We start from the raw sequence: 27402 nt of genomic DNA on the forward strand, positions 1-27402 counted from the left end.
TTAACACATTCACTGCCGGGAACCCACCTGGTGGGCGCTCGTGAACTTTGTTCAGACGCCGGACAACCCGCTGGGCGGGTTGTTTTGTACGCAGCTATAGACCACCGGTTTCTGGGGTAGTGCGCCGTTTATTGTCTGGCAGTGAATGTGTTAAACATCAAACTTTTTTGAATGCTGTGTTTTCAAAATCACTACCAAATTAGCTTGGTATAACTCTAATCTATTTTTAATTTAACTGAAATTATTCTCTAAATTAAAGAAATTTGCAGATATTTAATTTTTATAACCCACATCCTGCATAAATTAGAACTTATAGCAGTATGTATTTGAGAAACCAGAAGTATAGGCAACTTTTTCATAATTTTCTTTTTTTCTCATTCCAGGGTGAGGGTAGTGAGTCTAAGTTACTCGGGTACTTAAAGACCTCGCCCCGTAATGGGTTGGTATGGCGGTTGTCGGTAGCGGCTGCGCGCCTCCTGGACGCCGGAGGCCTGCCCTACCTGGCCCACTTGTGGTACGAGTTCACGCAGGAGCTGCAATACCGCTGGGAGCATCGCATTCTCGTGCCAGGGTAAGTTAGACATGATTAGACAGTATTTTTTTCATCATTTTGAATAATATATAAACGGTATAATATATTCATGAATAATATAAATGATTAGGGTAGTTCATTGAATAACAGGAAAAAATAGATAAGTAGTTGTCCTCTGAGGATAGATAAAGAATCATCGAAACAATGAGCGTCTGTTATAGTCATTACAACAGTTATATTTTAAAAATAAATTACTAAAATTAATGGGCGTTTAAATAAAGCTTTTCAAGAAATTTGTGGTATAACAATTTAATAGTCAAAATATTTCAATTTATTAACAACATTGATTTAATTATGAGTAAAGTGTATGTACAAATTGTAATAATATTTTAGCACCATTTGGATTATGCTTCTCTTGTATTTGGTTATTGGATAAGTAAACTGGATTATATTATGCACTTTCTTATTTATCTAATATTTACAACTTAAAAATAATTACAATACCTACTTACCTATTAATGACATAACTTAACATAAATCGACAAAATAAACAAGAATGATGATAATAGCGGATATTAAATAATATTGCTTTTCCACACTATAAAATAGTCAAATATATGATCCTAGTCTTATAATTTCGTTGGACGGAAAAATATCTGATCTGACTAGTTCTTAATTAAGCAAATGGAATGCATAAGTTGCTCGATTTCTCCATTCATAATATTCGTTTCGTTATTTCGGGTGGAGCCTAATTTTAGTCTTGTGTGCGCAGCAGCAGAAGCTACGTAGAAAATGAAGCTTTTAATTATTTACCCAAGTCTCTTTTTTAGGGTTCCATAGTCAACAAGGAACCCTTATAGTTTCGCCATGTCCGTCCGTCCGCAACTTTGGTCGGTGGTCCTTAATGTTAGAAAGCTGCAATTTGGCATGGACATAGAAATTGTATAATAAAGTGGTATAATAAAAACTAGAAAACTATATTTTTTTAGGGTGCCTCCCCTACACGTAAAGTGGGGATGAATTTTATTTCGCTTCGTGTGGGATATCGTTGAATAGGTATTTTAAAATGAATAACTATTATTGATTCAACAACTATTTTTTTATAAAGTTAATAACTTCGGAAATAATCGATTCCGACGACAAAAAGGCGTCCATGAAAATTTTTTCGAAAGTAAAGCTTATTAAGTTTTCAATGAAAACTATAGCGAACATGATCGGTTAAGCCGTTTTTGAGTTATTGCAGTCTTCTCTTCTTAGTACAATCAAAGCGCCGCGAAGGTACTCCCTTTTGTTGACTGTACATGATGCTTACTAATGGTCCCCGTTCAAGGCAGACTACTGTGACGGATGTGTAACTACGGAACCCTACACTTAGCATGTCCCTACATGCTCTTGGCCGGTTTTTCTTTAGACAAAAAATTTTCAACGCTAACCTCTTCAAAAAATCGGTCAGAGTAGCGACTTCCGCTGCTTACTGTAAATATGTCATCGATGACGTAAATTTTCCATGTGAGCGGTCAGGGTAGTGGTAACGATCTCTACTACGAGGGTCACCCTCGGATCACTTCTTGTTTTTGGAATCGACCTTCTTCTCGAGGCGTTCCCACGGCGGGCTGTCGCCGGCCTCGGCCCCCCGGCGGGCGAGGCGGGCGGGGCGGCCGCGCGGGCCACGCTCACGAGCGGACCACGAGGTGCACGGCGCGCCGCGCCGCGGCGACGGCGAGTAGCGCGCGCGTGGGCTCCCCGCGCCCCGCCCCCGCCCCGCCCGCGCTCGCTATAACGGCACCAGGCCGCCCCGCGTCGTCGGGTTCCGGGCCATATAGATGTCCATGTCGTGGTCGGTCCAGTTGTCGGACGTATCGCAGTAGCCCATGCCGAGCGAGCCCACGCTGTACCTGCTGGCGGGCCGCGAGCGCGAGCGCGGCCGCCGGCGCGAGTTGCCCGTGCCGCCCGTCGCACCGCCCGCCGCGCCGCTCAGTGACAGCCGCGACGCACGCTCCGATGCCGCCCCTAGGGACTGCCGCGACTGACGGAGATCTGAAAAACCAAATCCCATGTTGAAAATAATATGCTACCGGACGCATACCTAAGCTACGACAGCGATAGTGAGAAGAAAAGGAAGCGTTTAGGATCGGGTCGGGATTAAGCTAACTTACCGGTTCGAGATCCGAGGAGGCTGCCCGGGTAGCCGGGCATCCCGTAGCGGGCCGAGGGCGCGTAACTATGCTGAGATTGGCCGTCGGCGAGGGAGCGGGCGCGGCCGGGCCGGCCGGGCAGGGGATCGGGGGGAGCCGGTTCGGTATAGGTTCGTGCTCGCGGGATCGAACGTGCGCTGTAAGCCGACACTTGATCCCACTCACGCTGCTTGCCGAACGCGCCGAGCGTGGCGAGGGAGGACAACGGGCCGCCCGGGCTGGGGGTGCCGAGCGCGCCGCAGCAGGCGCCTGGCAGCTTGTCGTTGTGCAGTCTGTGCACCGTCCTCGCTCGCCGGCGAGATGCCGCCGCGAACACGAGAACTGCCACCACGATGGTGCCGCAGATGGCGGCGCTGGCGGCGATGGTGATCTTGTCCATGTTGGAGGCGGCGGCGGACACGGTGCGCACCTCGCGGCACTGCGAGTACGGCACCGTTTCGGGGCTCACGTGCACTTCTTCTAGCGAGATAACGCATACCACTATACATTCCTGTAAACATACAGAGATATTACTAACATGTCGGTACAGCAATAAAACAAATTCATACTTTTTATGATTTGCTATTATAATAATACGACCAAAACCGTGATCTTATACATGAAACAGTTGATTTAAAGTTTTAGAATGTAAGCGTACTTAGGTATAAACTTTATACATCGGATTTATAAAAGAACAAGGGGCCTAGCCAACATGACAATCGTTGATAAAAACGCCAACCGCAACTTTAATAATGTATGGAAATAATTTAATTCTTTATAAAATACTTCAGTTACTGTGTACTGAGTGCATTCGCAAAAAGTAGGTACCCTATATCGCCTAACCCATAGAGAAATAAGAAGTAATAGAGTGCTCACTCCATACATCAGTTTTGGTACCAAAATGATTATTATATTCGCAGTCGACATCTAGCATCAAGGAGCGGAACTCTCAGTACTGCTACTCGACAATAGATATCGCGTCAAACAAAAAGTCTAATGCTCAACGATTTTCAGCTAATATTATAACCAAAGTAAGTGTAGGAGTTGAAAATAGAGTTCCGGTTACTCTGGTTATAACATTAGCGGAAAATCGTTCCGCTACTCGTTGCTAGATGTCGACTGCGTATATAATAAGCATTTTGGTACCAAAACTGAAGTATGGAGTGAGCACTCTATTACTTCTTATTTCTCTATGCCTAACCTAAATAAGCACCGTCAGCAGCGCGGGGTGAATAGGGATGGTGGGGGTGAACAACTGAACACGGATAAAACTTGGAAAAAGATTTTCCTGATAATTTCTTAAAAACTACCCACACAAATTATATCGTGCGGTTGAAAATCATTAAATTTTGTATGACACGATTTGTGTTGGTAGTTTTTAAGAAACCGTCAGGTAAATCTCATTCCAGGTTTTTTCCCATTCACCCCCGCCATCCCTATTCACTCCGGTTGACGGTATTTATCTTTCTGCGTGCATAAGACGTGTCTGTTTATGTATAGTATACACTTATTTAAACATTTCTGTAGCACCCACCTGGGATGGAACGTTTTTGATTTTAAATTCTCGCTCGCTGGCTTCAAGCGGCGGGCCTTGCTTGAAACTTTTATCACCAAACAATCTGTACACCACTCTGAATCCAAGAATATTGGCTACGTCTGAGTCCCACTGTATAATGACGGAGTTGTCTTGCCTGTAGGCATTCTTAACGATGACCTCGTTCGAGTCGTCCACTTTTGGTTTCTGGGGAAAGTTCATAACGAGTGGCGGGCGCTGGTGAGGGGCATGTCGCCAGGTGGGCGACGCGGGCCGCACGGCCGGTGGAAGGCGGGGCCGCGACGCGCCCGTCGTGGTCACGGGCGCCTTCGACGTCGCTTCACTACTAGTAGTTGTCACAGGACTGGTCGCAGCCGTTGTCGTAGTAGTTGTAGTACTTGTGGTTGTACTTCGCGCAGTTGTCGATGTTGTCTGACTTATCTTCCAATCATTGATCTGCCTCTGTGGCGTGGTCGACTCTTCTGGAGTAGCCGTCGTCTCGTGCTCACAAACCAGCTCGTTCGGTTGAAAACTGTAGAAACCGCGCTCACGGAACTGTGGCGGGTGGCCACAGAATTGAGGATTTCTTTCTCTAGAGGTCACTTGTAGTTCACCGTCTCGTATCCATTCTATAATCCAGCGAAGACGACAATCGCAATTCAGAAATCGTCCTCCGATACTTAAACCTCGAAGGGTATGGTTTAAATGGCTAAGAGCTTCGGCAGGCACTGTGGGTAACGGATTACCATCTAATGCCAGAAGTGTAATCGATGGATTACTTCCAAAAGCATTTCCAGGCAGCTTGTTTAACAAGTTGAACCCTATGTCGAGAACTCTTAATTCCGTTAATGTGCCAATCGCAGCGGCAGGAAATTCCGGCAAAAGATTATTTAGGAGACTCAAGGAACTTAATGTGGTTTTAATACCAGCAAATGCGTCTTCTTTAAGCGTCACAATCAGGTTTCGTTCCAAGTTAAGTGCTGTCAAAGAATCTAACCCTTCAAAGGTTCGCTTGCCTTCAGGTCCGGGTAATTCTCTGATGCTGTTCTGCGACAGATCGAGGAACGCTAAGCTGCGAAGACCTCTTATACATTCTGGGACACTTTTTTGTTTAGTTCCTTTAAGATTTAAATTTTTTAGCGAATTTTCCAGACCAGTCAGCGCATGTGGCGCCAGCGTGACGTTGTTGTCTGATATTTTTAATGTTGTCAGTTTTCGCAATGTTATAAACGAATGGTTCTCTATGTAAGTGATGCGATTCTTTGAGATGTCAAGCAGCGAAAGATTTGTTAATATCTTAAAAGCTTTAACTGGCACTTCATACAACTCGTTATCTTGCAAGTTCAAATTCTTCAGATGAGGGCCTTGCCCGCGAAAGGCGTCGTCGTCGATTCGGGTGATTTTGCAACCGGAAATTTGAACGTTGTGAATCTTTAAGTGCGTAAACATGCCATCCGTGAGCGCCGGTATTGTTGAATTGTTGATGTACAATAAGTCTATTGGAATGTTTCTTGCGCTCGAATTCAGTGCTTTTAATAGCACAGCGAAGTCCACCTGAAATATAAAGAAACAAAGTATTAATCAATAGAATATTGGTTAGCACATTTTGAAATTACGTCTGATAAAATAATATCATTGTATTTTGAATATTCTAGGAAGAAAAACAAACTTAAATTGTTTTGGTAGATTTTGATTTGTGGTTGGCCAAATGACATATTATTCGATATTTTTTTGTAAGGGGCTAAGGTGAATATTGTTGAGTTATCTCTAGATCCACTAGAGGTCGCTAGCGGTTGTCAGGAATGTGGGGTCATACCTGGTCGCACTGCACGGACAAGTCCCTGGCGAGGTTGACGGCGCACACGCAGGCGGCCTGCAGCGCGGGCACAGGCTCCCATGGGCACGTGCCGAGCGCCTGTGCCAGCGTCGCCGCCGCCACCACCACGCGCACCCACGGCCGTAGCCATGAGACGCGCATTCCCACTCCCTGAAAACAATAAACACGGAATGTCATTCGTAATGGTCATAATTATGGTCGTGTAGTATTCGAATATATATCGGATGTGCATGAATGAAAGTTTATTCACGAGAACATATGGTACAGATTAGATATCATTAAGTGTACATTATTGACCCTTGATATGTTCGACCTTAGGGCATGTGTTTTTTTTGTACTGACACGGTTCATGCATGTCAAAGGATACGTTACATAAATGTCGTGTCTTGCTAAAATATTATCAAATTTTAAATTATTAAATACAAACGTCAAGTTTTAAGTCTCAATCTACAGTCAGTTAGTCATTCAAATTCATCACATAAGTTTTGACGACCGGTTTGGCCTAGTGGGTAGTGACCCTGCCTACGAAGCTGATGGTCCCGGGTTCTAATCCTGGTAAGGGCATTTATTCGTGTGATGAGCATGGATATTTGTTCCTGAGTCATGGGTGTTTTCTATGTATTTAAGTATTTATAAATATTTATACATTATATATATCGTTGTCTAAGTACCCTCAACACAAGCCTTATTGAGCTTACAGTGGGACTTAGTCAATTTGTGTAATAATGTCCTATAATATTTATTTATTATTATTTATTATTTATTAAGTTCAAAATATTAGCAAATAACTAGTTAAATCTAATTTACTTATTTTTGTCAAAAGTTTACATGTCAAAATGAATTAATAATTAGAATTTACAATGTGAAAAGTTTACATGACTATTAAAATAAAGCAGTAATTAGAATTTATAATGTCAAACGTTTACATGTTAAAATATTCATCAATGTTATAAAAGCTTGCATTATACAATATATTTTTCAATTTAAATTTGAACCCGTCATTTGGTAGCGACTTAATGTTTGCAGGAATTTTATTAAATATTTTTATAGACATGTGATATGCGCCTTTTCTTCTTATTTTAAGCTTATAGGGCAGTAATGTCATGTGAACAGTAAACGTACACGGTATACTGTCAATCGAAATGTTTATGTTATGGTCATGTAGTATCTTAGCAGAGTGCAAGTCTTACTAATTAGCAGTTTTCATAAGGTCGTGGGTGGAGTGGAGTATTCAACCGAGTTTAGAACGGGATGAAATGCCTCCTCACGGTAGGGCGAGGCTAGGCAGACATGCAAATACAAGGAACGAATAATTTTAATTTAGTGCGAACCTAGAGTTTAGGCCGTATATAACTAATAGGTATTGTTTCAAGATTATTTATAGGTATTAAAAAAAAGAAAAGCCGTGAAATCCCACTTTCTTCACACAAACGCTAATTGAAGGCATAAATAACCCGAGTAGGTAGGTAAGTAAGAAAACTGCCTTATAATTAGAAAAGCGTCAGAAATGAAGATTTCACGAGAATCTTGCAAAGCGTTGTGTGAGCTCTAATTGGACAGGCGAGGAATCCGCGCGGTGACATTTTCTCCGCGAGTGTCTTTCCGTTCCGCTCATCCTCACCTCACCTCACGTCACGTGTTTAATTATTTGTTAAAGACGTCTTGCTTTGCTCACTTTCTGTTTCTCGGTGCATATTTGAATAAGCTTTTACATAACTTATTTATTAAGTTTCGCTAACGCACGTGACGCATGTGTTTATGTATCCAATAGAAAAAAATCAATACGGATTGTTTTATTTCGATTTCTTTTGGAAACAATGTGTGCGCTTGGATTTCCACTTTTTTTTTTCTTCTAGTTGTCATACTCTATGGAGTAAAACTAAGGAATAACATTCAATAACATTGCTGGCCTACGAAACATCAAATAGATCGAACTTCAGATAATTGTATCGCTCATCTTAGGGTGTTACCACTCCGTCATCAATCGATCGATGGTAGAATGGAACCGTCTACGTTGAGCGATAGTTTCTACCTAGACCAATCGATCGATCGACAACGACTGTACCATTCTACCATCGATCGATTGGTCTGTTAACACCCTTAGTAGGTGCCATTTTAGAAAACGATGATTGTGAAGATCGAGTTTTAGTATTTTGTGGTTAAGATGTAAGAGTATCGATGATTACAGTAAGAAGAATGAAGTGTGGCTAATAAAACTACGCGTTTCTCCTAATAAAGCTATGCACAAGAAAACCACGGTGCATGTTACGAGTGGCAATTAAGCGGTGCATGGACCGTTGCAGGGAAGTGCAACGTGGCGGCCGCAGCCACCGGCCAGGAAACGCGGGCTTTCCCTACCACGCGCTCATTCCCGCTACTTCAAGGGACGAGGGTTACCAAATGTGTGCGTTCTGACATGCTAAGAATTTAGATCAGCTGTGGAGAATGCGAAATTGCTGAAACGCCAGGAAATAATTAACTGCTCAAATGAACTTAATACTGATTGTTTATTACACAAGCGCAAGGGCTTCGGTAATAAAAAACATGCTGTTGATTTTTAAACATTTACCTAATCTTTTTTTGTAGTGTTTGAGATATAAGGGACGATTGCCACAAAATTCTTTTGCTTCCGGGTGCTGTTGAAATGTGTAGTACTGCATGCAATACGAGTAAAATACTTATTGCACAATATCAAACTTTTTTTAAACTTTACAATTAATAATAAATAATAATAATTTCCGTGATGATACAATAATAATAAATATTATCTTATACCTTTAAACGAGCAATTCTTGTATATATTTCGGGGATCTCGGAAACGGCTCTAACGATTTCGCTGAAATTTGGTATATGGGGGTTTTTTGGGGGTAAACAATCGATCTAGATTAGTCTTATGTTTGGGAAAACGCGTGTTTTCGAGTTTTCATGCGTTTTTCTATCGACGCAAAATATGGTCGCTAATTTCGTGTTGCCGGCCACTGTCCGTCTGGTCCAGCGGGTTAAGACACGGACGGCAAGAAACAACCAGTGTAACGGTTCGAACCCCGCCCGGTAACTAACTTTTGTTTTTTTTTTATATGTTCAAGTTTATATATAATTTTTTTAATTTTTATGGTTTTTAGACAAGTTTAAAAAAGTTTAAAAGTTTAAACATCACCATATTACAATAAATAGTTATAACCGAGCAAAGCTCGGTCGCCCAGGTACTAGGACATTATTACACAAATTGACTAAGTCCCACAGTAAATTCTCTTTATTCATTACTATTTTCATTATAATTTCAATGAAATGCGGACAAAGTAGGTAAGGTCTGAATTTAATGTGATTTCTTTACCCTGTTACCGTTAAATACGTAATGAGGCGCGTGGCTACAGCCCAATAATATTAACCTTCGTGCATTTAGACAACGTTAACGGCGTTTGCATCTATCTTGTAACATGGTCCAGTAATCGCGTCTTACATTAACATTGCCCACACAGGCTGACAGGCTGCGGCAAACATTTGCCGATGTCCAAAAATAATTGACTGCTGTTTGTGGACAAACGATAGTATCAGATTACACTCGCAATCAATACCTCTTGTGCCTATCTAGACATGTACAATGTACTTTACATTGGATTCCACTGACTTCAAAAAATAATCCATTATTTTTGATAAAGAAAGAGTTCATGATCATTTGCGTAATCACTTTTAAAGTTTAAAAACTCCCGACAAAATTAAAACAGAACAATTTAGTCAATTTAACTTATCTCGATAAACAACACTTTCGACTAAAAAACCGCACTCAAAACGGTTCATCAATTAGGGAGGTAACATATGCCACAGTATACGCACAGATACACACCTTAAACTAGTATTTTTTGGTCGGGTTTAAACATTTAAAATAATACCCAATAAGGGTCCTTCCACGGCTTTTACCGTTCTAACTACCGAGGAGATGTTCTTTATGAGTTAAAACCGAGTACGTTGAACCTTGTTGTTGTAACCTACATCCAGCGCGGCAATTCCGCAAGTATTTTTGGTACTTTTGGACTGGGGAGTCGGAATGGGGTGGATATTTTAAGTAGGGCAGTATATTAATTAATTGTTTTTTTTTTTGTTTTAGTGCTTTTGTTTGTTTTTTTTTTTGTCTTTTATGTGCATGCGTTTGGTTTTTAGATTTTAAGTTTAGATATAGTGATTTTTGTGTATGTAATGTTATATGTATTAATTCATTTATTGAATAAATTAGAAGCGAAAATCAGATTTCATGGAAGTTTTTAAATGCTCCTAACTCTTATAAAAAATTAAAGTTCGAAAAAATCTGACGTAAGCGCATAGCTGTGTTATATACCTACAACCCACTTAGTTTTCATTTGCGTGTGTGAAAAGTACGATTTTAATTAGTCAGTTCATTGATTTTATTTCAGTTGCCTAATAAAATTACAAGCGTGGTTGATGCCGAAGGAATTTAATGATGTAACTAATTATTATCTACGTAACACAGGTAAGAGTTTACGTGCATACTGCCAATGAAAAAATACGTAGGAACATAGGTAGTGCGCCTTTTTGCGTTGGTAATGTTCTTCAATACTACGAGTAAAAAGCCAATTTAAACTGCCATCTGAATCATATTCGAATGATATCATTTAATTATCTTGCGTATCGTTCGCGGCAATACATGTACGGACAATTCGAGTAAGATTTAAGAGACTACTTACCTAACTTAATACCTTTAGAACAGAGACGTCAAAACTTACTAATACATTAGGTACATACAGTATGTTTAGGTTTGTAATTGTGGTCGTTTACGGAGTAGTGTATAGTGTGTACGGGGTAGGTACGGGTTACTGATATTGAGTTAACATCAAAATTCAAACATAAAATATCAACTTGGACATACAGATGAATGCATAGACAAGTTTTTGAGTAAACTTGTAATACTTGTTAAATAAGTTCTTGAGTTATAAATAGAGAGTTGATGAGACTCCTGTTTATGGCACCTGCGTTGAGGTGGCACGCCACACTGGCCCATTTGCATGCGTTTACGAACATCTTCGATTTCGCCGTTAACGGGACCGCGAGCTTACGCGATTCACTTTCGCGTCTCGTAGCTTTGAGCGCGTGCTCGTTCACTCCCAACAACGATGATGCTACGATTTCGTAAACCACTTATTATTTATTTATAAACCCAGTTTAATTATTTGAAACTTTTCGGTGAAATTGTGACAATTGCTGCGTGGCGGGAGTAGTGCGATTCTTGATTTGTTACGCCTTGTTTTGCGGCTCTTGAAATTAATTTATTATGGTTACCTTTTCGTCTTAAGTATGCCATTGTATTATATTCATTTTCTTAAGACCACCTTGGATAGAACCTTGTTGCTTTCCCGAGACGAAAGTAATTACGAACTTAGGTGCAGCAAATTGCTCTGCTGTTACAATCCAGGTTTAGTTCCCGTGTAAGAAACTTTTCCGACATGCATGGATTAAGCAATCTTAGTCATTAGTACAAGTGCCATATTAGTAAAGTTGTCTCTTAACAACCGTTGTAAGCTTTGATTTTATTCGGGGGTAAGTATGTCGCTGTATCTGACTTGGGTTCTTGTATTTATTCTTACAATTCCTAGATTTGTGCGCTACAGTGACAACATAATTATGTAGTTTCACATGGTTTCTAATAATTTATATTTGTATTAAACCATCTGTGGCGCACTTGGAAGATACTCGTCCAAGGTGGCGCAGACGTCATGAACTCGTCATTTATTTTTGCCGTGATCTTCAGATACTATTTAATTTGTTCCAAATGATTCCCCAGCGTGGTTTGCTGAATGACAGCTCTATTAAACTTTGCGCAGTTCCATCAGATCAGTGTTATACCTGTGACACGGCCGATGCGACCAGCAAGCAGATTTTATTGTTTTCAACTTTTGGCAGCCACCTGCCGCTCGGTACAAAACTCTTAATTGAAAGCGAGTTAACTGGAAAGAGTCTAAATTGTGTCGGGTTGGTACCGAACGGGTGTTATGTCAAACTTTCTGAAACATTTTAATTTTACTCGGCGGTGCCCGTTCCATTTTAGTATTTTTTTTTTTTGTCGTATTTGCCTATTTATATTATGTTGCAAAGATACAAGTACTAGTTCTTTAAGTTTAGAGTGATTTAGTTGTACGAAACTGCCAGTATCAATCAGGCATACTGATAACAAGCTTTATAGCTGACGCCAACAGATGGCGCTACTGCCGTCCTCGTCTTTTCATTGCGGTTGACGTATTTCAATGTCACTTAACTTATTATTAAAATATTTTCTCTTTTCATACGTTAACTATAAAAAACAAGTTTTAGATGTAGCAATATTTATTTGTTGTATTCATAATTATTATAGTAATTTAGTTACCCAATTCCTTACTAGATGTCACTTTAGCAGAATGAAACTAGCTAACGCTTGTTCATCATGGAATGTACGAAACCCGCTGTGAACACAACTGTTTTGATCTTTCCAAAGGTTAACGGGGAATGATGATTGGATTGGACATGCGACTGCGTGAAGTCCGCAACCACTGTTACGCTTTGGCGGGCCTAAATTCCACTGACCCCTATTTTTTGGAAAGATCAATCCAAAGGAAAGTACATAATGTAGTTTTTTTAAACGATCGATTACAGTGGCAGTAGTGAAAACTGGAAATCGACTAATTTCCAAACAAGACTTGATCTTGAGTCAAGTTTTCCAAAAATTGTAGAGTAGGCTCCTGAATGTTTTAGATACGTTATAGGAGGGGTCAGTTATTTAGAACAAAGCTTGTGTTTACACACCACTGCTGAAACTATTTATTTCATCACACTTGCTCGAAAAAGATGTTATTTCATGCAGCTGTTCTGAAGGACAAAGGCCTATATTGTTCCCGCGGGAGTTGTGGATTGTAAAAAAAGCTCTATAGCTTTTTTTTATTAATTCACACGAATTAACTAGATATACATGAGATTTACTATTAAAATATTAACGTTTCTAATGAAGTATTTTTGTTCAAGATTAAAAATTTGTAATTTGATCATTTTAATAGCCGTTTAAAATATTTTTACACAATTTTCAATTGTGGCTGAACGTCGGAAAGGTCTGTGCCTTCGATGTTTAAACTGTTAAAACATGATAATATGGCGGACGAATGTTTGAAATGTCACCGTACCTATTTAAGAATAATTTTGCTTAAAATTAAGTATTTTTTTCGCAAGTATGATGAAAAACATTGTGTGTAACTCCGGGGGTAAGAATATTGTTACTCGAGTCTTTAATATATAGACTCGTACAATATTTCTCAAAGGTTAGCTGGAAGAGATCCCTTATAGGTATAAGTTCGCCTTTGTACGTAATTTTTTTTTATTTTATTTTGTCTGTTTTATGTTAACCTATGTATGTGCAATAAAATAAAGTGACATACATACATATTTCACTTACCCCCCTCATTGCACAATCTACTATTGGAAATTGGTCTGTTGGAAGTTGTTTTAAGTTTCAAAATTCATTTCATAGAACCATGCAAACAGTGTTCGAGTGCAATCGTCCAGATAAATTCTAATCAAAGTTTGACATCCCTAATATCCCAATTGCTCCTGCCAACGCGAAACATAATTCACATAATTGTATTGTGCGTTGCGTCACGAATAACGCCCCTAATGTTCGTATTATTAGTATATCGGGTCAGAGACTAGTTATTATTAAAAACCACTTAAAACGAAGTACCTACACCACCTACTAATAAATCTGCACGGGCACAAAGAGGCGTCTAGCAGAGATAAAATCAGTAGACGGTATCACTTTAACGAAGCATAGGACCTTTACTTACTTATATAAAATAATTGATCAAGATATATCAAAGTGTCATTACATGGGTAAACGAATATCAAAGCACCATACAAAATATTGTGTGGAACTGAGAAAGTAGGTCTCTAATCTCTATCGTCTACAACAATGACAAGAATAAGTAGTCGATTCACACTGTAACCTATCTTTGCAACATTCTTATCGGATTGCGATTAAGCGAATAAAGTAATTTATATGGAGATTAGGGGTCTTTACCATACAGATTTACCCAAAAGAAAACTGGAGAAAAAATGCACAGTTTTTATATTGTCTACAACTCCGTCGTGACCGGTTTTAGGTGATATAAGTTATAGCTAGAGGTACCTATTGAATATGTTTGGACTTCCGGTAGGTACTGAACTTGTATGGCGAGATCTTTTTGGGGTTAGGGTCGGCAACGCGCATGTAACTCCTCTGGAGTTGCAGGTGTACATAGGCTACGGAGACTGCTTACCATCAGGCAGGCCGTATGCTTGTTTGCCACCGACGTAGTATAAAAAAAAAATCTAAAAATTCCCGGTTCTGGTCCGATTTTTTATAGGAACCTAACGATAACATTATCCTTACTTTCAGGGGCATACGAGACACAGTTGGTCGTGTATGACCCATTAGCAGTCTATGTTATACTGGTCTCTATTCGGGAGCGTGCCGCCGCGCATCCACTTCCACGGGCTATTCGACGCACGTCCGCAAATTACGCCGCGGGATAATTCAAGACACGATTCTTATGCGGCATGAGACTGGATACTAGCACTACCGTTACAAACGCTTATCTAGAGCGGGCGAGGCGAAGGTCACGACTAACCAGTATAACACATGTCCTTGACCGCCGTAACAGCTATGCGTACTCGGGGAGCGTACTTATACTGGTTATTATACGCGTTGGACTTTTATAGGCTCGGTTAAGCGTTTTGAATAACATCCCAACGAGCAGAATCCTCTCTGTGTTTATAGAAAAAAATGCCGCTATACAATCTGACTGCGAAGCAATCAAGTCACTGGTAGATACAATTCGAATATCATACGTTTAAAAGAGAGTATTAATAGCACGTTTACACGTTAACATCTAGATGTTTGTATAGGTAAAGGACTCTCACAATCACAATATGGAAAACTAGTGTCCGACCGAAGTTTCGGTTTCGTCAGGTTTCGGCATGAAAAACATGTTTCGGTCGGACACTATAAGGGACGCATTAGACTAAATAAAGACTAATTCTAGGGACTAGGTACCGAAGTCCATCGCACCGCACAGATCCAATACGTGTTTAAAAATAATATTACAACTTCTCCATATTCCAGCTACAAGGATATACGGTTCGAAATTTCTAAAAGCACTGTTCTAACTTTTATTTTATATCCCTGATACTAAAATGCCAGTTCGATTACCCATTCTCCTACCCAACTACCCACTTAATCTAGTTGGATTGTGTAAATTGCATAGTAAATTGACGAATACATAGAACTGTCTTTTTAGTATCTAGGAAATAAAAACATAGTTTATACATATAAGTGTAAGTGTAGTGCAAGTTAAATAAAAGCTCGTAATAAAAGTCGCTCCAATCTATTTCCTCTGAAGCAATCAAGTTACCGATAGACGCGGATACAATTCGTATTCACGTTGGACTATGAATGAAACGAGCGCAGATAACGATATCAACCGCGCTTCAGTGGGTGTGTGTTTACAAAAGCGCGGTTAAATAAATATACTCACTATAAACAGTCAAATAAAACGACTATTTAAAAAGTTGTAAAACTCGCTCGATTATCCACCAGCGAACGCCTGTTTTGCATTTCAATATTATCCTGCATTTCAGCCGTGCGAGGTGAATTGGATCTTGAAATTCTGATAGTTAATAGTTTAACAACTATAACGATTGCCAGAACTATCTTTAACACAAGTAGGTATCTAGGTATATCAAAACTTCGTAAATCTGCAATAGATTATCGCATTCACTGCCAACGTTTTCGTAGCGCTACACGCGTAGCCGATTCTAGCGTTTTCCCGCTTTGTAGAGGAAAGCAACTACGAACAGAGCGTCCGCCAAGCGGGTTCCCGGCACTCAATGTGTTATTCTTAGTTCCTGTTCAATATTTTATGTCGAAAAATCTTTTACCTCTGGAACGCTTGACTGATCGGATAATGTTTGTCTTAAGTATTTTGAAAGTGAGTATATGAAGTATATCATCAAATTTGCATTGCCAATCTGCAGGAGATTTATATTGTTTACTTAATTCTTACTTGGCTCTCAATATTTTATGCGTATAAAAGTTTGTAGCTCCGTTTATAAATTTATCGCAGCTCTGCCAAGATACGCCATTAAAGTTTCATGCTCCCGTCACTCCGCCTGGAATGTTGGGAACTAACTGACGCATCGCAATTGGCTCCAGGGATAAGTTTCGTGACAACTTTTGGCGTTATTTATAAGCTTTAATTGGCTTCTCGGCTACGTGCTTAATATTGAATATGCAGACCCCCTAAAGCTTGTTTTATTAATTAGTTTTACACTCAAGAGTAATAAAAAGGAGTAACATTATATAGAAATTAAAAATATCCATAGGAATAGGAAGTGACCCGATTCCATTGATCTCGATTGTTTTGTGGGACTACCTACGTATTAGGCGAGATGTGAGGTTCGTCGTAATTCTAAATTTGGAAAATAATCCGAAATATGAGTAGTTCGTGTTATGTTAACCTATTTCGTCGTCTTTTCCACACTTGTGTGTGTGGGTGGAAAACGTGTCCTTTGTAAGACGAACATTTTTTTATAAGAAATATTAAATGGAACGCGACAAATTTTCGGATTTTTTAAATAACACTAGATTGAAGTGAAGCTTTGATTAAATGAATATACCTAGTTTGAATGGTCGAGAAAATCGAAATACTAAGCGGAGTGTTGAATACGAGTCTCCACTAGGTACCGTAGCTGCGAAAGGTCTCCAAATTAAGACTGTCACGAGAATATCATATGACGCACTTCGTCGAAGATAACATCATGAATTAGGAGTTAACGAGTTGCACAATATGAGATCTCTCCTAAACAAAGACAATTTTAAAAACGCCATTTGTCACATACACAGCGAAAGTCTGTGATTCAGCATTGACACGACTCCGAGAAGTCATGGTCTCGGTTTGTACCTTTCTCCAGTGATTCACAAGCAGAATGACGAGATATTTGGTAACAAGCAAAATGGCGACTCAGGAACGTTACTGCTTTGAGTACCTACCTATATGCATGTTTTTTTGTACCTACTCTCAATGTGTTATATTAGACTCAATGTGTGTGGTGTTTTTTGTTTCCATTATCAGAGGTGGATCAGGTGGGTGTTTAAGTAAATACTTAACTAATAAGCCTCGTTTTCAGTTATACTTATTAATTTGCTTGTTTTCAGAACCATATATATTTTACGTGAACACAAGACTTCACTATCTCTAACTGACTATCCGGACGATCATAAGAGTGTACTAAACCCCGTGTTTATGTAACTGAAATCCACTTTTTTTTTTTTTTACTACGTCGGTGGCAAACAAGCATACGGCCCGCCTGATGGTAAGCAGTCTCCGAAGCCTATGTACGCCTGCAACTCCAGAGGAGTTACATGCGCGTTGCCGGCTCTAACAACCCTCCCTCCCCTCGTTGAGCTCTGGCAACCTTACTCACCGGCAGGAACACAACGCTATGACTACTATGAGTAGGGTCTAGTGTTATTTGGCTGCGGTTTTCTGTAAGGTGGAGGTCGCTTTGATGCGTGATTCGACCAAAAAGGCACATACTGAAGCAATTTTTGCCCAAACTAGGTACTGAACACGCGCGTTCCTTCGCGGATTTGTCGTCACCAACAAACTTAGCGACAGGGGACGAAACAGATTCACTTCTTTATACCAGTCCTATGTGGTCTCAAGAATATTAAAATTAGGCTTACGAGAAAGGTGGAATTGTTTAATGTTACGCTTTAGGCAGGACGACAAAGTTGCTTGAAGTACTCTGCATAAACAAGGTCATGATATTCTCAACTAGTTGATCATTTATTGCGGCAGTTCCGTTGTGGCCATTTAACCGGACTGTAATGTCGGTCATTATGCTTCTGGAGCGTGCGGTATCGGCATGAATCGCCTAGTTGTCCGTCGAGAGGAACATCGCGCTATTTAATATGCTGTCCTAGCTATCTTTCCAATGAATAACTAGGAAATGTTATATGGACCAGGCTAAAGCTATATATGTATACATATATTGTCCTGACTGATTGACTGACTCCTCCTCAACGCAGAGCCGAAACTACAAATGCTAGAAGGTTGCATTTATAAAGTGTACAAGAGCTAATAAGCGATTTTGAGAAATTCAACCCCTAAGGGGGCTAAAAAGGGGATGAAAGTGTGTATGAGGTTCAAGTTTTATTTTAAGCTAGGACTTCGATACTTCGTAAATGTATTTGTGTTCAGTGTTTTTGAAAATTCATTTCCCAAGGTGGTGAAAAAGGGGTTGAAATATTGTACGGAGATCAATACTTTTTTTGTGTGCGGGGCTTGAATCTTTGTGTAAAGACATATTATTAGAATACAAGAAAAGTAATTTCAGCGTTATTAAAAACTCATCCCTTAAAAAGTGGTAAAAAAGGGGTGGAAAGTTTGTATGGAGATCAAATCTTTTTTTGAGTATGAGACTTGAAACTTTGTATGTGGGCATATTATTAGAATACAAGAAAAGTTATTTCAGCGTTTTTAAAAATTCATCCCCTAAAAGTGTTAAATAGGGGTTGAAAGTTTATCTTAGCGCGGAGCTTGAATTTTTGTTTAAACACATAGTATTAAAATACAAAGAAAGTAAATTAAGCGTCTTTAAAAATTCATCCCCTAAAAGGGTTAAAAGTGGTTGAAAGTTTGTATGGGGTTCAAATATTATTTTAAGCTAGGAACTTGAAACTTCGTTAAAAGGTGTTTTTTTTAAGAAGAAAACTAATTTCAGCGTTTTTGAAAATTCATCCGCCAAGGTAGTGAAAAGGGGGTTGAATATTTGTATGGAGATCAAACATTTTTGTGAGTGCGGGACTTGAATCTTTGTTTAAAGGCATATTATTAGAATGTAAGAAACGTAATTTCAGCATTTAAAAAAAATCATCCTCTAAAAGGGTTAAAAAGGGGTCTAAAGTTTGAATCCAGTAATAATGCTTTAAACCTTTTTAGAAAGGCATACTTAATATAACATTACTAAAATAACTACTAATATTAACTCTCCTTTTAAAGTAAGCTAGGAACTGGAAACTTGGTAAAAGGGCATTATATTAAAACAGACGAAAACTAATTTTACCGTTTTTGAAAATTCATTCCCTGAGTTGGTCAAAAAAGTGTTGAACGTTTGCATCAGGAACGAAATTTTTTGTAAACAATGAACTTGAAATCTCGTAAAAAGACACAATAATAGAAAACAAGAAAAGTGATTTCAGCGTGTTTAGAAATGTATTCCCTAAGGGAGTTAAAATAGATTGAAAGTTTTGATTAATCTCCTAATTCGATGAAAAAGGGTTGAAAGTTTGCATCGGGAGCGAACATTATTTTAAATAGTGGACTTGAAAGTCTTCTAAGGGAGCTGAGAGGGATTATGTCGAGATTTTTTTTTCAGTTAGGGGCTTGAGTCTTCGTTGGTTGGGACAAACAATTAGGCGTTGTAATTGATTAACCGTCCCGCTACTGCTATCTTCTGCTGCATAAAGTTCTAATAAGCTCATGTATAAAATATATAACCTCCGACAAAAATCCACGCGTACGAAGTCGCGGGCAACAGCTAGTATTATATAAGTATATGTATACATATGAACTGATGTGAACTGAAGCAAACATTTGCTTATGGGCTCTTGCAACTACAGATACATATGATGATGTTGGTGTATTGGTGTTGAATTACATTCATAATATGTGTCCATGCAATTTCGCACTTCGCTATGCAGATTTCTCTCTGTCAAAACAGTACCTGTTCATTCTCAGGAGCCCTAACCACCTTTCTTACCAATGACAACGTAAAAAAACCGGCCAAGTGCGAGTCGGACTCGCGCGCCTAGGGTTTCGTACAAACTTATATTTATTATATGATGTAACTAAAAATTTACGGTTTTTGCAATTTTTCCTTTATCTGTGCTATAAGACGTTGCTTCGTACCAAAATTCAAGATTCTGAGTTCACGGGAAGTACCCTGTAGGTTTTGATTCCCTTGCGAGTGTAGATAATTTGCGGCATAAACGGCTGTTTCATTTGATTGCGTTGGCCTAGAAGATTGATTTTTTCACAGATCCAAGGGACATTAGACCTGAGTATTTGATATAAATTCCAGCTTGATACCTCCACGCGTTCCTGAGAAAAAGGGTCTTGACAGACAGACAGACGGATGGACAGACAACAATGTGATCCTATAAGGGTTCCGTTTTTTCCTTTCGAGGTACGGAACCCTAAAAATAGGCGTCCACACTAGAAGTACTCTCCAGCTGCCTTTGTTTACAAAAAGTGAAATGTACACCAAATTGCCAATTGCGGTAGGTAATGTAGCCGTACGGTCGTCTAACGACTTGTTGTTGATTGCGCTGATTGCCGCGGTATCACCAGGCTGTGCATTCCCATTGCTTGCGTGATCACGGGGTACACACGGGGCCCACTCAGGCGACTAACCAGTATACCGATCCTGAGACTCACTAGTTTAAACAACGTACAATCGGAGTGCGCATTTATATTGGTTCGGTTAGTAACAGTCGGAATGCTACGAGTACCACTGCGCGCTCGTGACCCAGCTTAGGCTTTCTCCGCTGACAATTGTTTCTCGCGGCGTACACTCATTACTATTACTTCCACCTGTTTCATATAAACGTCTCAATGGCAGTTTTCTTTCAATTGCGTTAATTGCCAATTTTTATGTGTGATGGTTCCCAATTTTAGTCTCGTTAATGTGAAATGGACCATGTGTGTAATGAAAGTAGCGGAACCGTTTGACAATGGCATGTTAATAATATTTTCACTTTCTTGTTTTTTATTTACTAAGTAAACTGGTCTTTGCGGTGTTTTTATGGAGGTACTTATTGTAAATAGTTCATTGTGTAGATTTTATTATGTAGATAATTCTAATGACGGGAAATAAAACCACCATTTGGCATAAGTAATATGATTAAATCGATTGAAAAGATGGCGCGCGTCCAAAATGGTTTGCGGGGTATCTATTTGAATAACTTTTAAGAGTTTTCAATGTGATATCGAAATTTTTATATCGAAATCATTTTACCAATTATATTGTACAAGGTAGTTATCTCACTTTCTGGTAAAAGTAGAACCGCAAAGTCCATCATTTCACATAGGTAGTTAACAAGGCAATCTCACAATTCTCTAAGGACCTCTGACCCATCTCAGCAAGTATATGGCGGCCGAGGGGTCAGGACGGACGTACTTAGGCGATATTACGGCATGTCGGATTGACGTTCTAAATCCTATTTTGATCGTCCCGATTTCACGTTGCTGTCAAACGACGATCGACAGGGCTTTAACTCTCGTCTCGATTACACCCTCATCGTGAGCCCCACTGTACCTCGGATCTCGGATTATAACTTTTCGAAAAGTTGTCAAATATGTTATATTCATAAACAGATTTTAAATACATTTATTTAATGTCAATACTACGGCTATTACCTAGTTGGTTACTAAGTTCTGTTACTCGATTTGCAACCTCTTTATTTCCGTTAAAACAAATGCTACCGAAAAAATAAAAAATGACATAATGTGGTGGATTTGTGAGCTTTAATTATATACCACACATAACGCTTATCTCGTCGTATCTATAATGAATTGGGGCCTAAATTGCAAGAAACCCCGTCCGGAAGCAAAAGTTGTTGGCAATACAGATGTCTGTGAAGAGAAGCTCCCTAAAAAAAGTTATAAATGAAGACCTTGGACTTACCGCAGGCAAAAAGGTCATTTGCTTAATGGACGATTAATGACTATGAGGCTAAAAAGAAGTCGCGTGCTGTTGAAGCGGTACGCACAAAATGGCCACCGAAAAATACTATTTACAGTTTTACAGATAAAAAAATTTTTACCATTGAAGAATGTTGTAACCGCCAGAATGACAGTATGCAAAAAACAGTCAAGAGGCGATTGCGGCTGTTCCGAGAGTGCAATGAGGCCATCATCCCTCTTATGTGACGATTTGTCTGGGTGTGTCATACTCAGGGCTAACACAGGTTCATTTCTGTGAAAAAGGTGTGAAAACTGGGGCCAAAGTTTACCAGGAAACCGTTCTCGAACCAATAGTGAAGCCCTTAAGCCACACCCTATTTCAAAACTAGCCATGGGTCTTTCAACAGGACTCAGCTCCTGCACATAAGGCGCTGGAGAAGCGCTGGTGGCCTAGCGGTAAGAGCGTGCGACTTGCAATCCGGAGGTCGCGGGTTCAAACCCCGGCTCGTACCAATGAGTTTTCAGAACTTATGTACGAAATATCATTTGATATTTACCACTCGCTTTTCGGTGAAGGAAAACATCGTGAGGAAACCGGACTAATCCTAACAAGGCCTAGTTTACCCTCTGGGTTGGAAGGTCAGATGGCAGTCGCTTTCGTAAAAACTAGTGCCTACGCCAAATCTTGGGATTAGTTGTCAAGCGGACCCCAGGCTCCCATGAGCCGTGGCAAAATGCCGGGACAACGCGAGGAAGAAGAAGCTCCTGCACATAAGGCAAAAACAACTCAAGTTTGGTTTCGAAGGAACAAAATTGACTTTACTGCCCACGAAGACTGGCCGTCCTTCAGCCCGGACCTTAACCCCCTGGATTATGCCATATGGCAGGTTATTGACGAGAAAACCTGTGCTAAACCCCACACAAATCTTGACTCCCTCAAGCGGGCCATAGTTAAGATAGTGACGGAATTAGACATGACAATCGTGCGTGCCGCTATTGATGACTGGCCTCGTCGTTTGAGGGCCTGTGTCAAGGCCAGAGGAGGCCATTTTGAATGATATTGTCATATGTAATTCCTGATTTTGTGTACTTCGTTTTAATATATAGTTTATTCAACTTTCGTTCGTATATTTTATGTAGAATAAAGATTATTGCAGTAACAGAATTTAGTAACCAACTAGGCATGCCTTCAATCTAGCATTTATCGATGATTCAGTATCGAACACTAACTTGGTTACTTTTTGACCTTCTGCTGTAATATCCAATGCTTTAAGTGTGTCGTTATTTTTCAATCTGCGGCGGTATCATGGTCGCATTTTTTGTCACTGTCATGTCATGCGTCACTTTCGCACTTACCCAGTTGTTAGAACGTGACAGACATGATGACAGATGATAAAGAACCAACTATCTTAGCCCTACTGAGCGTAGGTAAGTGCATACAGTTATATGCGCTTTTAATCATAGAGGAAAAGTATAATAGGGTTTCCGTCCGTTTAGACTTGTGTAACGGTTACCGTGAGAAGAAAGCGCGACTCGACTAGGTTCGGGTGCCTGCTCGCTACTGTTCGATACATAACAGTACTGACACACGTACCTACTTGTAGTGCTATACGAATTATGGGCGTCTACGTATTAAGTAAGGGCAGCCACGCGAAGAAGCTTTGATCGTGCAGGGAGCTGCTTACTACGATGTTCATTAGCACCGCTGCCTACATACCGATGTAAACAGTTAACACGAATTGTGTGTCATCATCTTTACTAGGTCAAACTTGCCTACCGCTCGTTTACAAGCATTATGACTTATTTATAATAACAGTTGCCGTTAAACGTAGGCTGTTGGAACAACTTTCATGTTTATGAGAAATCGGATAATGATCTAAAGATTTGTATCTATGAATGATATCAAGATTTCCAAGCAAAAAACAAGTATTAGGTGTATTTACTATAGTTTTCCCGATACGGTTATACATCTGTATCCGATTGATAATAATTGCAACAGGATTAATAGACGGATTCCGGATCCCTTCTGCAATGTAATTTAACTTCCCTTTGGTTATTTTTGGTATAATTATGTAGCCCCGATGAAACTGATTTTACTTGTAAAAAGATAATTATTCATGGGCGCGGCTTCGTGAAAACATGTGTTGTCGGCACAAATATTAAGTATGATATCAGGCAATTAAAGTTCCGAATGTAATTATGTTTAATGGTTTATCGGAATTCTTTCAGCGAGCGCTGTGCTGGGTCGGTTGCCGAGCTAACGTAGGGTTACCGGATACAAATCCTGATAATATACCTCATTATTGTTAATAGATAAATCCTGTTATTTTATGTACGATAGCGTTTGGTGTTCGAATTCATAAATAAATTAACAGGTAAGTACTCGTATTTAAAGTCCCTATATGACCATAAAGTCCTTGCTTGTGTACGAAGTAACACATCATATTTTCCACTTTCTTCTTTGTTCCTCGATGAAGGAAATTCTAAAGGACAATAGCCCAAACGTTATAGGATAACATTCTTGTACCTACCCAACAGTGGGACGTACCCCGTGTATTTGGTATTAAATAAAGCTCAAAATATTTCTGTAATTCCAATGTTTAACTTCCTAATGTTTTACAAAGAATCCAGACGTCTAGTAACCCTAACCTGTGTATGAAGAGCGGGGAAGTGTGAAATGCGCGGTATGCGGGGCGTCAAGTTAATGAATCGAAGCGGACTTTACTAGTCGCCGCGTAAAAACGCGCGCCGTTGGCGACCGCGATGCCGAGCGACGCGCGACGATAGCCTGATGCTGATGCTATCGCGCGTACACTTGGATTAACACTAGTGCGTTTAATTTAAATATATACAGTACCTACCCGTTGATAAAATGCTGAGGTATTCATGATATTTAGATAAATTATATCTTATTCGTTTATTTATCTCACAAGTGTAACGAACGAACTCTATGCTTAGAAATATTTGTATTTTTTGATCAATGTTTGAAAAGTTACAACGCCTAGTAGCAGGCAGTAAAATAAAATAGTCCTAAGAAAGCTCAATTTTCCATCTTCAAATCTGATGTTTTTTTTCGTTTAGTAGATATATAAATGTGTCGGGAAAGTATTATACCTAAAAACATTGAATACCTACATAGTTTCTCATCATGAACAGGACACGTGTAAATTATATTTTGGTGCCTATGGAGTGACTTACTTTCCGAGCTTCGGAAACGACTTAAGGGGTACCAAGGGTAAGAGAGATAAAGGCCGTTTGTAAAGATGTACATTGCTACGTAACAAAAATAAAGTGACATAAATTGAATAACGTATTCAATTTTACTTTTATATTTGAAGTAAATATGCAAAACAAAAATTAAACCCAACAGGACCTTGTTTAAGACATTTCAGTATCTTGGAGCGGAATCTATTGAAAAGCGAGTTTCCAGATTTAATTGGGATTTCCTTAGAAAACCGCTTCCAGATTCGCTTCATCGCTGGAATGCTGTTAGCTGGCTTATTCCCAGTCGAGATAAAAGTTGGTGTCTTTAGTTCATCGTCTGACATGTAGTATCTGTCTCCCGCTACTTGCGTCGGATCCAGCGGCCCGTAAGTTCCATCATATAAAACGAAGAAAAAAATTCGATCGATGGGAATGCTACCCTTGTAATGGATTGTATTTGGGGCTGCGTCTTTTCTTCCTGCTTCGAATCCCAGCTGCTTTCTTTATTCGCCGATATGTAGACAGGATCAAGCCAAGTTCTCGTGAAGCGATGTGGGTGGGACAGATTTGCTACGATTTTGTCTCGCCCACTTTAACACTTTCTTTTGCAACCTGGGCGTGCTAATAGTCGGTTTTTGACCAGGAAGTGGCTTGAATCCCACTTGATGTTTGTCTACGTACCGTTTGATCAAATTTTGGATGGTTCGGTAAGGTACATTTTGCTTGCGAAAGTGATGCAAAGTCAGTCAGTACACGATTTTCAGAATAGCGTCTGTAAAATTCTATTATTGACGTAGCTCGGTATTCGTGCTCGGTACGGTAACGTTTCATTATATTTTTGTACACAAAATTAAAATTAAAATAAAATGGATTTTAACTTTAATCCAATTGTTTATTCTCGTAGTCGTATAAACGGCTGCAGAAAGCAGAATCCAGTCTTGGGCGTAATCAATTACTTGTGTAATTTTAATTACAAATTTTTTGAGAATTCAACCCCTAAAAGGGGGAAATATGGTGACAAAGTCTAAAAATCAACATGGGTATTATTTCTGTGATTTATCGGATCGCTGATTACGAAAATAACAACGATTGTAAAATCTAACGAAGTGGACGTGAAATACAAATCCCTGTTGGGGTGCGATGAGGTTGAAATGACTAAATAGCAACTTGGGTGTCGTTTTATGGTTTTTTGGGACGTTATTTTAAAATTTAATAATGTGCATTGAATGATTTTAAAATGTAATATTGTGGACATGAAAAAAGTTGAAAGTATTTTTGCCAAATTGCAATTCAATCGGTCCAGTAGTTTCGTAGCAAATCGGTTGTTACAGATGGATTGACAGACAGCCACACGTGATCCTATAAGGGTTCTATTTTAGCTTTTGAGGTATGGAACGAGACCCGCGTTATCCCAATAGATATTTAAATTTATATTTGGTGCCATCTCGATCGTCGTCAATCGGTACTTAACCTATTAAGGCGAGTGCGGGCGGCGCGGCGGGACGAGAGGAGGGAGTAGTCTTGTTTTGCGGTAGACCCTTAGATTTTGATGGATTGTGATAGTGGCGCCCCCTACGCAGAGTTTCGCGTAATATTCCCTATTCTTTCTTTTTTCTTAGTCTGTTTCGCCATGTCCATAAATAAGTCGCAAGGGCAAAGTCTCAAATTCGCCGGAGTGGTAGACCTACGATAGGATTGTTTCTCCCACGCTCAGTTCTATGTGGCGTGCTCCCGTGTAAGTTCACCTCAAAGTTTGGTTCTATTGCTACCACCTTCAAACATGGCAAAAAATGTTGTTTTTAAGGAAGTACCTACTTCAACAAGTATAAAGTAGTTGAACACTTCATGCATTTTTCAGAACATGATTCTAAATCTAATTATCGCGGACAAACATTCATACCTACATGCGTTCATACAAACATACGGGTCAAACTGAGAACTTTTTTTTTCTTAGTACGCGGGCGAAGCCGCCGAACTAATAACCGGAGAATCCCGAAATAAGGAATATGGGCAATATGGACGGTCAACGTGACCTTGGGCCGCGGCGTTTTAAACACAAGAAAATGACACGTGACGTACGAACATTTGCTACATTCTGATTATTATTCTGTGTTTGAAAGCATAAAGCTATCAAATTAAGAGTATCACATATTATTTTTTACTTGACTAGTATTGATATTATAGCAAACAGGAAAATACGAGTAATAGTTATCAAATATCTCTTCACTTCATGGAACTTACTGATCACCTGACAAAAACTCGTTTTTGCCCTAAAATATTCATATTTTTAATAAGTCCCTTTGTACAAAATCTAGTAAAATGAACATTCCTTTTTTTATAAGAAAAGTCAAACTTGATAATTA

General features: G+C 39.5%; 2 protein-coding genes across 4 annotated transcripts in view; one reads left to right on the plus strand and one right to left on the minus strand.

Annotated features, from left to right (window-relative positions):
• The window catches only part of LOC133518024 (rab3 GTPase-activating protein catalytic subunit), a 45825-nt gene that overhangs the window by 1454 nt on the left and 16969 nt on the right, over window positions 1–27402 (plus strand). For all 3 annotated transcript variants that reach the window (XM_061851564.1, XM_061851563.1, XM_061851562.1), the window contains exon 2: window positions 384–571. In XM_061851564.1, the coding sequence (XP_061707548.1) occupies window positions 384–571 (188 nt within the window). The remainder of the gene's footprint in view (window positions 1–383; window positions 572–27402) is intronic.
• Window positions 826–27402, minus strand: part of LOC133518026 (vasorin) — a 40985-nt gene continuing 14408 nt past the window's right edge. Inside the window, exons 2-5 of the mRNA XM_061851565.1 lie at window positions 6057–6227; window positions 4241–5794; window positions 2689–3217; window positions 826–2569 (exon numbers count right to left, since the gene is read on the minus strand). Coding sequence (XP_061707549.1) covers window positions 2307–2569; window positions 2689–3217; window positions 4241–5794; window positions 6057–6227 — 2517 coding nt within the window. The 3' untranslated portion in view covers window positions 826–2306. The remainder of the gene's footprint in view (window positions 2570–2688; window positions 3218–4240; window positions 5795–6056; window positions 6228–27402) is intronic.

Source organism: Cydia pomonella, chromosome 5 (assembly GCF_033807575.1).
Source record: "Cydia pomonella isolate Wapato2018A chromosome 5, ilCydPomo1, whole genome shotgun sequence".
Lineage (NCBI taxonomy): Eukaryota > Metazoa > Arthropoda > Insecta > Lepidoptera > Tortricidae > Cydia > Cydia pomonella.